This window comes from Macrobrachium rosenbergii, chromosome 21 (genome assembly GCF_040412425.1).
Source record: "Macrobrachium rosenbergii isolate ZJJX-2024 chromosome 21, ASM4041242v1, whole genome shotgun sequence".
NCBI lineage: Eukaryota > Metazoa > Arthropoda > Malacostraca > Decapoda > Palaemonidae > Macrobrachium > Macrobrachium rosenbergii.
The window spans coordinates 20,465,644-20,478,085 of NC_089761.1; the positions used below are offsets into that span (position 1 = coordinate 20,465,644).

At 39.1% G+C, this 12,442-nt stretch overlaps 1 protein-coding gene across 1 annotated transcript in view; it reads left to right on the forward strand.

The window, feature by feature from the left end:
• Positions 1–11,817, forward strand: part of LOC136849777 (calcium-activated chloride channel regulator 1-like) — an 80,101-nt gene extending 68,284 nt beyond the window's left edge. The window contains exons 3-7 of the mRNA XM_067123182.1: positions 225–478; positions 3,402–3,523; positions 7,298–7,406; positions 7,671–8,781; positions 8,985–11,817. Of these exons, the coding sequence (XP_066979283.1) occupies positions 225–478; positions 3,402–3,523; positions 7,298–7,406; positions 7,671–8,781; positions 8,985–10,429 (3,041 nt within the window). The 3' untranslated portion in view covers positions 10,430–11,817. The remainder of the gene's footprint in view (positions 1–224; positions 479–3,401; positions 3,524–7,297; positions 7,407–7,670; positions 8,782–8,984) is intronic.
• The last annotated feature ends 625 nt before the right edge of the window (positions 11,818–12,442 follow it).

The window sequence follows — 12,442 nt, forward strand, 5'->3', positions numbered from 1 at the left end:
TCAAAACTTCGAATGTTTTGATGAAGATATTTTATTGCATTTATAAATTTTAGACATTCATCTACACAGGCAATTATCAGCCTAAAATGTGTTAATATTTTCCATTTTTAACATCTGTCATAATTTGGATTATTTATGTATCTACATGATATCTATTATTCTGTTCATAGATTTAACATTCTCATTTTTATCCAGAAGCTAAAAATATTGTGATTCTCTTTCAGGACGACTCCTGGCCTACGAATGGCTGAAGTATCGCTACGGCGTCTTCGAAGAAACCGGCCACGTGAATGACCCTCGAAGTCCCAGCTACTACAGATCCTCCGACGGCGAATGGAAGCCGACCACCTGCGCCAACGTCCCTCTGGAGGGAGATTCCTCTTGCGGGAGCAGAGACCTCTCCTGCCCTTCGGAATTCGAGCCGAAAGAAAAGCAAGGACTGACGAAGTCTTTCATGGCCTTTCCTGAGTTGCCGACGGTGAGTTGAGGATTTGACTCTCTCTCTCTCTCTCTCTCTCTCTCTCTCTCTCTCTCTCTCTCTCTCTCTCTCTCTCTCTTCATTCAGTACTTTCTCATTTTTTATTTCATTCATCTATTTTTGTTTGTGCTCTCAAACCGCATATAAATGCTGCGTAATTCAAATCCTCTCTTGATTTCCCATTAATGCCATTTAAAGTCCTCATAGGAAGTTTTAAACTCATTTTTATTTGCCCAGTTAGATATTTTTATGGTACGTAAGGTCGCAACCCCTACCCATTAGGTAGTAGTAAAATTAGGTTACTGTAAAGTAAACTCTACACATTGGATGCGAACAGAGTTGAAAATATCCCGAATTCTCATTTACTGGCACATGTATGTGTGTGTGTGAGAGAGAGAGAGAGAGAGAGAGAGAGAGAGAGAGAGAGAGAGAGAGAGAGAGAGAGAATGATTAACATGCCCCGGTTCTGTAATAAATAAGGGACCGGTGAAATAGGAGTTTATGTCGGACACGGAGAAATTGTCCACTGATTGCTGGCCGTCGTTTCTGGATCACTATTCTCAGTCCATCGAAATCACCTGGTCGTGTTTTTCGTCCTTCAATCTAGTGAACTGCAAAGAATCGTGTGTGTTTAAGCGTTTTCCATGTTTACCCTTGTTTTGTATTATCGTGTTTACTTTGTCTACTTCGGTGTTAAATTGCGTCTGTATTTTAAAGGTTTTGTTTATATTAATTTATATTTTTTGCGTGCATATTAGTACGATACGATAGACGTCACTCGACAAATGATGTTACACATACCTATTGTATGACTCAGATGACCAGAATTTTGTATTTACATTTCCAAGTAGAGCGAGAAGGAGAGAAAGAGAAGGACAGAGATCCTAGGAGAAACTACCACAGACAGAATTCTTTCACCCTCAAGATGGTTCCTTAACTATAACCACAATTCCTTAACCACAGCAACCGCAGCTTCCAGAGAATCTCTTGCTCTCTTTCTCTCTTATTTGATTTAATTCCAGTGAATGGAATGACTTGCTTTTTTTGTATTGCATGAGGATCTCTGTATCTCATTTATGTTTGTTATTCACTGTTTCCCTCTCTCTCTCTCTCTCTCTCTCTCTCTCTCTCTCTCTCTCTCTCTCTCTCTCTCTCTCTCTCGTGTTATTTACTTCCAGTTAATGAAATTACTCGCCTTTTTTTGTATTGCAGAAGGATTTCTCTCATTCATGTTTATTATTCTCTCTCTCTCTCTCTCTCTCTCTCTCTCTCTCTCTCTCGTTCCAAATCTCTTCCTGGTTTTCTCGGCTTCCCTTTTCTCTCTTTATCACCCTTTCTGTTTCAATACCGTGCCACTCTTACCTGATCCTCCCCTCATCCTCAGGATACACTCCCCCTCCCCCCTCCCCCATCTACCTCCACCACGACCACCACCAGCCCATTCTCTCACAGCCTGAGAAATGTAGTGAAGATCGCCCGGAGGTTCGTGGTTACCCACGGTCATTTATCATACCGACTACGCTAACCCCGATATTACTACAATTACTGTCATATCACATTTTCATCTCTGGGATGCGCGATGGCGGAGGCTCTCTCTCTCTCTCTCTCTCTCTCTCTCTCTCTCTCTCTCTCTCTCTTGCAAGTGTTGAAAAGGAAAATATTTAAAATTTAAAAATTAGGCCGCCAGTGGCTTTTGCAATTATGTCGAAAACAACGCCGTTGAAGTCTCTCTCTCTCTCTCTCTCTCTCTCTCTCTCTCTCTCTCTCTCTCTCTCTCTCTCTCTCTCTCTCTCTCTCTCTCACACACACACAACTATCTGAAAGGTAAATGGGAAAAGTTTCGCTTGAAATCACAAGGGTTTTGTGATATTGTTGAAACCAAAGAGGCTCCTTTCCTATGATGGATGGGCTTCCCTGTGTGTCTGTGTGTTTGAAAAAGAGAGAGAGAGAGAGAGAGAGAGAGAGAGAGAGAGAGAGAGAGAGAGAGAGAGAGAGAGATATTCTAACGATAACATTTTTCACCTCTTTGAAATGCCGATGTATATCTTGCTCCAGAAAGTTTGTAATGTATTTTCGAGAGAAGTATTTCAGGCTCGTCCGAAATTTGTCTTTTTCTACATTATTAAAGTGGTCTACTTTATTTTTTAGACTGAAGTAATATTTTCTCTTTATTATTCGTAATTACTTCAGAATATGTTTCCTTGCTTTAATTATGTATTTTAACACAATCTCAGCTAAATTTATTTTAAAAGCACATTTCTTCCTTCACGATGACTTCGTCAGTGACCCATATCAATAGTGAAGAGCTACCGAGAAATAAATTAAGTACATACGAAGTGAAATTAAACTCCATTATCAAAAAATAAAAATAAACAAAAAAGAAAGTAATATCCCGTTCATCGTCGGAGGGGAGGACATGACCTTAAAACAATAACCGCTCAGATTGAGAACACTACAGGGGAGGTTCCCCATAGTCATCGTAATCAATCTTATTTTTCTAATATCGATTTTTTTTTGGGGGGGGTTGGGTTTTGTATGCTGTTTTTCCTTTACTTGTTTTTACTTTGTTTTGCTCTCCTAAAATTTTTTGCTATCTTAACTTTTTATCGTAAAAATTGTTTTATCATAAATTTTTTATCTTCAATTGTATTGCTATATTAAATTTTCTTTATCATAAATATTTTTTTGCTATATTAATCTTTTTTCCTCGATTTTTTTTATCTTAGATTTTATTGCTATATTAAATTTTCTTTCTTAAATATTTTTTTGCTATATTAATGTTTTCTTCTCGATTTTTTGTCTTAGATAATTTTGCTATCTTAATTTTTTTTCAATTTTTTTTAGCCTTAAGTTTATCTTAATTTTTTTTGCCTTGAACCTTTCTTAATTTTTTCTCTCAATTTTGTTTTATTTTCTGCTACAGGTGACGGAACTTTGCGACGAGGGAAGCCACGTCCGAGAGGCACCGACTCTCCACAACCTCCTTTGTGACGGAAAGTCCGTCTGGGAAGTCATCAGAGCTTCGGCTGATTTCCAGAGCAACAGGTGATCATTATGCCCAGAGATTGATGTGGATTAATTTTCTTTCTCTCTCTCTCTCTCTCTCTCTCTCTCTCTCTCTCTCTCTCTCTCTCTCTCTCTCTCTCTCTCTCAATATATTAGAGTGTAGTTAAAACTTATTAGACATGGCTCTCTAGTTATCAGAGCTTCGTCGATTTCCTAAGCAGCAGGTGATATTTTTACAGATGGAAATAGCTTCTTCTCTCTCTCTCTCTCTCTCTCTCTCTCTCTCTCTCTCTCTCTCTCTTGTTGGTAGATTTTAATTAGAATGGTGATTTTCATTCCCAAATATGGGGTTCATTTATTGTTTGTTGTTTATTGAGAAATTTGAACAAACACCATGCAGTCGTCAATAACTGCAATCAGTTTTGTTTATATGAGGTCACGACTTCCGTAGATACTTTCCAACTTTCTACGTGTAACTTTTATTTAAGGTAGAGGCACTTTCTCTCATCTTAGTAGCCGATTTTTATATCAAACCCAAAATGCATTGGTTCGAGTCTAGGTCCGGCGGGATGCGCTTTTCTGTGAATATAAGGTGTTTTATTTTCCAAGGTGAAGTGAGTTCCATATTTTGGGGGTATTTGTGGCTTGATATTTGTGAGTAGAAAAGTAAAAGGACTTATGTCAAACGGAATTCTTTCTCTTGCAACAAACACACACACACACACACACATATGTACATATATATATATATATATATATATATATATATATATATATATATATATGCGTGTGTTTATTGCGAGAGAGAGTTACGTTTGACATAAGTCCTTGTGCTTTTTTTTATTTTCTAGAAATAACCTATCATTCCATTAAAAGAATTAGCCAAATTTTTTCTTAAAAAAAAATACTGCTCTTCCATTACCTCCCTCAAACCAAACTCGTATTAAGATAAAGCCTTCTAATCGAACAAGCAACTTTCAATTAAACTTCAAAGAGCTTTCGTGTACCGCGTGATGGGAACCATTCCAGATTCGTTCCATGACTCACCTGAAACAGAAATAACGTTTCGAGTTCAGCCAATTAATTGGTAATTAAGGACATGGTCCCTGTTGCGCATTTCGGAAATTGGTCTTGGAGGATTTACTCAGCCCTTTCCTAAGGCCCCCACCCCCACCCCCACAACACACACACAACCCCTTCTCCTTATGTGCAGCTCCTTGGGCTGGAATGAGACAGGAAATGGTAATGGGATTCATTTAACACTTAACATTGTTAATTCTGTCTCTTCTCATCTAATTCATATGAAATGGTACTGTACCAGGAAATGATTTTACCATAATAAATTTCAGTGCAGCTATTCACTCCTATTAATATTTAGAATTTGGTTTTTAAAGCGTTTTTTTTTTCATTTATCTGCTGTTTCCTTTAAATTGAACAGTTTTTAACATTTTCTGGCTGACACATATTCGTATTGTTTCGACTAATGGCTTTTCAAACAAATGTAGGCAAAAATCATATTTTGATTTTTAGCTTTTTTATCATTTGTAACCTCTGATAACCTCGTTTTAGTTCAGCCAGTGCTATTTCAGCTGAAATCCAGCTTCCCACTGTAGTATCCAGAATTCATCGTTATTTCGTTTTATTCATTTTACTTTTGATTCACTCCCCTGCCAATCTTTACCCAACTGCTCTTCATGTACTTCCGCTAAATATGGGTATGTGTAACCTATGTGTATATGTGTATGACAGAACAAATAAGATATGTCGCGGATTTTTTCCTACTAATGAAACCATGTTGTCAAGCGAAGTTTATTTTTCAATTCATTTTCATGTAAATTATCTTTTTATCCATGATAAGGAAAATTCACCCACCTCACACCCACCTTCTCTCTCTTTCTGATGCTAACCAATCATCCCCTTAGCTCTAATCAAAGTTGATTTTAATTACAGCTAATTAGAGAAAAGCAATATTCTCTCTCTCTCTCTCTCTCTCTCTCTCTCTCTCTCTCTCTCTCTCTCTCTCTCTCTCTCTTCATTTTCTTTAAACTTCAGAGTTCAGCCCTGGACTGCAATCGAGGCACTGTACACAGATTCAATTACGATTCGATTGAATCCTTTCTTCCCAATCTTCCCTGTAGCTCTTGGACACCTTCTGGCTTGTAATTATCCGTAATTATCATAGTGTAATTAGCCTGGCAACTACCTGCCTTTGGATTATTGTTTGTTGCAGCGAGACTCCTGGCATAGATTGTGGCCCATAAATACAATGGGGACAAATCTTCGTAATTGAAGTATAATTGCACGTTGCTTTGCAGTGTGTACCGGATGGAATGTCTTCCGCGTAGATATTACGTCATTTTCTTCAGTTCGTTATGCTGTTTGTGATTAGAAGAATGATATAATAGCGTAATGCTTCAGTTATCCCCTTTCTCCATCGAAGGTACTCCTGAATTAGACTCTGATCCGTGTGTAGATTTGTCACGGAATACCATCTCTCTTTTTTTCTTTACTTTTGTTGTTTGAGGAATGTAATATTTTACTGTCTCATGTTCTAAGGGGTTATAATTCTTACCTAATTACCTTTGATGCTTGCCTGGTATATTTTATAATGATATTCATGATTTTTAAAAGAATAACTAATGGACGATTCTCTCTCTCTCTCTCTCTCTCTCTCTCTCTCTCTCTCTCTCTCTCTCGACTAGCAGCACATTCACTTTTGCGTTTGTGCTTAGGTATGCATTACTAACCCAGTCTTGTACGCAATGCCATAAATATGTTGCGGAGAAACCAAATGAATATTTTACTTAGAGGAAGAAGAAGGAGAAAAAAGGAAACCTCAGTGCAGGTTCTGTTTGGCCCAATCACCTCCGGTCTGCTGACCAAAACAAATATGAAAACTGCAATTAAGTTAGGAGTAATGAAGGCCTTTCTAAAACCCTAATCGCGTAGGCCTGCCGACGGAATATTTGCGCTGAATATTTGTGGGCTGTTACACATAGAAGTCCGAAGTTAATAACACTCGTAAACTAATTAACTACTCGATCTTTATGACCAAGTTAATTACGTGAAAGCCAGATGGTGCGGCCAGTGGGGGAAAAAAATTGAGGAAGAGAGTGGGTGATTGTTGGGAAAAGACGAGACAGATGGACAGTTCCGTGTGATGGAGTTTGGGCTGAAAAGTAATACAGATATCTTTTTTTTACTGCAGTAAACACACAGTAATAAATTTCAGGTCAGTGAACTGTAATTAAATGGCTTTCAGGATGATTAACAGACTTGTTTAGGAAATGCAGAAGAGTTTAGTTCGAAAAGGTGATCCATTTTTTTCTGTATTTTTTTCTTTCGGTATTCCAAATAGCAGGCCTGAACTTGATGAACTGCTATTACAATGTAGGGGTTTTACCCTGCGTCTGGGGCAGGCCTTGGCATTTTAGGCCCTTTGATTATAGCTCTCGGAGATGCACTAGGGCTTAGCAGCATAGGAGGGAACGTTTACCGTGGAAATGATTGTTATCGGGGTTAAACGTTGGTGCGTGTGGCATCACAAAATATGTCCGCGTTGCTCTATATTTATGTGTTGATAGCTTCGTCAAGGGTCATGTTATCGAACTGGTTAAGGATTTATGTTACTCTCTCTCTCTCTCTCTCTCTCTCTCTCTCTCTCTCTCTCTCTCTCTCTCTCTCTCTCTCTCTCTCTCAGTCAAATGATAACCATTCTTTAAGGTACCGTAGCATTTAGCTATTACGTAACTACCGATGCATTTGCATTGATTACACGATAATTAATTAATTTGTTTGTTTGTATTTCTTCAGAAATAGCGAGGCCGAACTAAAAGAGGGCGAAGTCTTCTTCCAGTACATTCAGCCTCAGAAGCCAAGAATCATACTGCTTATTGAAGATACCAACGTCATGAACGTGCAGGTAATAATAGTTCATTATTTGCGATGTTTTTGTTGTTTACTTACAGTAAATGATTTTGAAGTCTTCAATCGCATTCAACTATTTTTTGTACCGTGTACATTTTTTCTTTAAATGAACAAAGATTGAATTTTGCTCTCTAATGTGGTTTTTAACGAGACATAACTTAATAATTTGTGTATAATGTAGCTTCTTGCTAAGTATATGTTTTTAAACACTTTCCATTTGTACGTGACCATATATTTAAGCATTTCCCTTCTTTTTCAGAAACGTTGGGATTTCATGCGAAAAGCTCTGAAGAAATTTGTGACGTATGATGTACCTGATGGCCACAGTATCGGTCTAGTGGTCTTCGACTCAATCGCTGCCACCAAGTATCCCTTAACTATGCTCACTGACGGTGCCGTTCGCGAGAAGGTCGGCTCATCCTTGCCCAGAAAGCCTTCTCGGGAAGGGCAGCACAAGCGATGCATCATTTGCGGCCTTCGGGAATCTCTCAACTTACTCCGTCAAGACGGCCTAGGAGGGCACATCGTCTTGGTCACAGCTGGGAACGGTATTCTGAGTGAGATGGAATACCAGGAGGCGGTGGAGGTACTCGACAGTGCTCATGTATCCTTACACTCCATCATTTATCCACTGACTGAGAAATATCCCAAGCCAGCTGAAGGTCTGGAAAAACTGGCAGCTCACACTGGCGGCGACACATTCATAGTACCGGATGAGGGCATTGGCGCCGATTCCAAGCTGCGAATGTACTACAACCTCCTCGATGCTTTTTATCACACGCTGAGTATCGCACTTGGTCATTCTATCCTCCCTATCAAAGTCCACTCAGCTGAGCATCCCGGTGGCAGAGTGCCATTTTCAGAGGGTAGTTTCTTGATGGATCCATCCCTTGGCTCTGATACCGTCTTTGCCATTTTTTACTACGACATGACCCACGTTGGTAATTTGGTCCACTTAGTCAGTCCTCATGGACAAGTCATTGATACAGCAAATATGCAGAAAGAAGATGCAAATATCAACATGATTACCATACGGTTGATGGAAGCCCAGGTCACCTCAGGCCTCTGGCATTATAAGGTGGAAAATCACGCAGATTCACACCAAGCACTTTATGTCCAAGTGACTTCCAGACCCCGGTCTCACGCCCAGGCATCGAGCATAGATCTGCGTGCTTGGACTAACCATCCCTCAGGAGTAGTCAATGCATCAGACACCACAATGCCATTTGCTTTGTACACAGAACTGATGGCTGGTTCAACGAGTATCGGAAACGCTAAAGTTATTGCCACATTTTCAAGACTTGGCAACTACAACAATGGAAGTCAGTATCCCCCAGTGGAAGTTGAGTTGCTGGATAATGGATTTACAGGTTAGTATGAAGACAGTAATGTACATTATAAGCATTAGATTGGAAGAAGACAGTAAATTAGAGTTTTAAAGTTTGTATACAATTTTCAACTCTCATCCATATACTGTAAATTATTTTAATTAGTATGTTCAAACTTCAGAATAAATTATATATCATTTATCCATGTCACTGACTTTTTTACTAAAGAAATTTTTCTGTTCTAGGTCCTGATATGATTCAAGGTGATGGCGTGTATTCTCGATTTGTCCCCAGCCTAAGATCAGCAAAGTATAGCATAACTGTTCAGGTAGAAGGTACACTAGATGGTTTTACATTCTCCCGTCATGCAAGGATTGGCACCGTCAGTATCGTTGGAACGCCTCCTGTACAAGACATTCTTCCACCATCTCGCATTATGGATTTCCGTGCTACTTTAGAACCCAGTTCCACTTCCAAAGTTCACTTCACTTGGACCGCTCCCGGAGGTGATGCGGATTTTAGCAGTGCCGATCATTATGTTGTCATGATTTCTCGCAGTCAGCAGGATGTAAAAGAGGGTCTTGGTACAACTCTTGAAGGTTGGCCAGTGCCACTTGAGTCTCACACTCAACAGGAGCATACGATCAACTGGAATGTTTATGATACCATGAATTATCTGGCTTTATATGCTGTAGATCAGGCTGGAAATGAAGCTCCACTTAGTAATATTGTTACAGTTTATGTGCCATCACCTCCAACCACAACCAGTTATCCCTCATCTTCTGTAGTGCCCATTTCCACACCAAATAATTCTGCTTCCAAGGAGGACACTGCGGCCCCTGTTCTAGCTGCCCTTGACACACGCCAGCTGGCTGTTTTGCTTGGTTGCCTTGGAGGGATTGTAATAGTGGTAAGTCTTATCCTCTGTTACTGCAAAGCTGTCCATCATCGTCATCGTAAGGCAGCTGCTGCCAAGAAATCATGTGAGCCTCAGGATTCCTACAGCGTTACAGTGACAATTTCACCCAAGAGCACTGAATTTTCTGACAACAAGGACTCTCAACAGAGCTTGAAGAAAGATTACATAAGTCCAGTTGAGTCCTGGTCTGCCTCTCAGCTACTCAGCAACCACTCGGACAACAAGCGAAACAGTGTCTCAACTAACTCTGACAATTCCAACCAGAGTGCACCAGCTAAGAAGATGTATGGTGATTACCCACCCAGCAATGAATGCAACGAGAACAACCAGTACCAATATCAATATGTTGCTTATCCTGACCATTATCAGGCCTCCAGTGAAGGATTCCCAACACCAACAGAAGGCTACCCAACTCCATCAGATGAATACCCACCTCCTCCAGAGGACTACCCCAGTGACAACTACCCACCACCTTCTGAGGTTCATTCTTACGTCAGCTCACAGCCATCCGATTCATTCTTGTCAGTCTCCTGTGACGTGCTTCCATCATCCCATGGACCTCCCGCTTATGCTCCGTATCCTGCTTATGACGCTTCCCTCAGGTCCACCAAAGTCCCACCCCCAATCCCACCTAAGCCTAAGGTCTTGTATACACCAGAGCCTTATAGCACACCTGAACCTTACTTGTACGATGCTCAGTCCCTCGATCCTCACTCCTCTTCGCTCTCTGTTGCTTCTGACAAAAGGGTGCGCAATGTCACCATGGTCTGAAGTGGAACATAGCTCATTATGACGAGTCCACAGGCAGTATGCTGCAAGTAACATGCTCATAATGTAAAGAATGAGAGAAAGACAGTTCATTCTGAGGTAGTGAAATCAGAAAGTATGTACCAGATGCTGAGCAGAAATCGTGAAATTGATGGGTTTCGTATAGAGACAAAGAATGATTTCATGTAACTGCCACATCACTAAAATTGATTATGGGGCCTTTGATGAGGCGTATATGTGCTAAGGGGTGATGATGGAAGTTGATGAGTGATAAAATTGTTAAGTATAGTGCTAGTGCTTCCTTTTGTGCCAAAATGGTTATTTCGTGTCTTCAGCATTTGCGGAATGCTACGTAAGGAGGCAGTAAAGACTGCATTAAGTTTTGTCGTATTCCCTTAGAGACTTGTTTATATCTGTTACGGTATAAACAAAAAACGATGTTAGATTTTCTGTTGATAATAAATTACTGGAGATTTTTTCGTTCAAAGGAACAAGGATTTCAGTTTCTGCAAGAAAGTACATCATATCTTTTCTGGAAAAGATATTGCATTTTTTTGTCTGGTAAGGAAATCTGATTCCATAAGAGATCTCATTAGACTAAACCAGGAGTCAACTGATAAAACCATGCATGTATATAAACATTATATAGGTTGTCTGCATTTACAGTTAAAAGAAATTCATTAGGTTTTTGTGATAACTTAGTAAAAACGCAAAGAAATTATGAAGAAAGAATGAATGAAGCAATAAGAGTGAGAGAATACCTTGTATGTGTAATAACCGCATCTTAGTTTTAATGTGTTTGTACTGCAAAGTAATAAGAGTGTTTAGAATTATGCTACACTTATCTTCTGAAGTGTCACTGAACCAGGTCACTTTAGCTGCAAGGTACAGAGTGACTTAAAATTTTTATATACCTAATTTTTTTCTGCTGAATTTGAGGTCCAGGCACCGTGAATATTTGCAGAAATCTTTTGATTTGTTTTAGGGTGTAATATCTTTATACTTCCATTAATATTACGATGTGATTATTATTTCTTCTTTCTTATCAAACAATGAGGACATTGACAATTCTTGCAAAGGAAGTGAATATTTTAAGGCGTTTTGTTTAAGACGGCATTGTCATTGTGGTAAATTGCAGTAATATGATAAATGCTTGCTGTGTACAGTGATTGTATTTCATAATGTTACGTTTATTGTTTATTGAATATTTATTTCTAGTCACCCATATCAATTTATTGGCATTATAGGCTAAGAGTTTTTTACCATGAAGATTTTTTTGCTCCAAGTGATATTTAGGCTTGTGCAATTTAATTACCTGTATATATTGTAAAGGAGGATGACTTTTAAGTGGACATGTAAATACTTTTTATAAATAAACTGATGCTTTCTTAGCCTGTTTCACTTATGCCCGGTGATCTTGTAGTCATTATCAATAAAACAAATTAATATGAAGAAAATTTAAACATCGAATATGGATACGAGCTTAGTTTTATACCTGCGAGGAAAGAAACGCCAAATTAAATAGAATAAGTCTATGGCAGAGGTCATGAAGCGGAACAGAAGAGTCACCCCTATATCGTTCTCTCTCAATCTTTTGAATCTCTAAGAAAGAAAACGTATAAAATAAAACTGAGACTAAACAAAATACGTGTATCCTTTGTTTGGGAATGACGTGACTTGTACCTAATTGCAAAACGCGCAAACTCTCGGGTATATTAGCCACGTTAAACCATCCGTTGTCCATTTTTATGCCTCGAATTCTAATTACCAAGTCCCAATGACTTATTTCTCTGTATTTGTCAAATTTCATTGGAAAAGCTGCATGTTTAGGACTTGAGAATCCTTGATAGATAAATGGAGTCGAACATTTTGTCAAAAGGTTCTCATGTCTCAGACTTATCCAACCATTCGTGAAAGGATGTCTTTACTGTTTGTGATACAGGATTTTCTTGACCGTTTTCTTTAGTGTGCTTTAGGGTCCTGGTAGGTTAAACTGGATGCTGCTCGCCTCTAGAT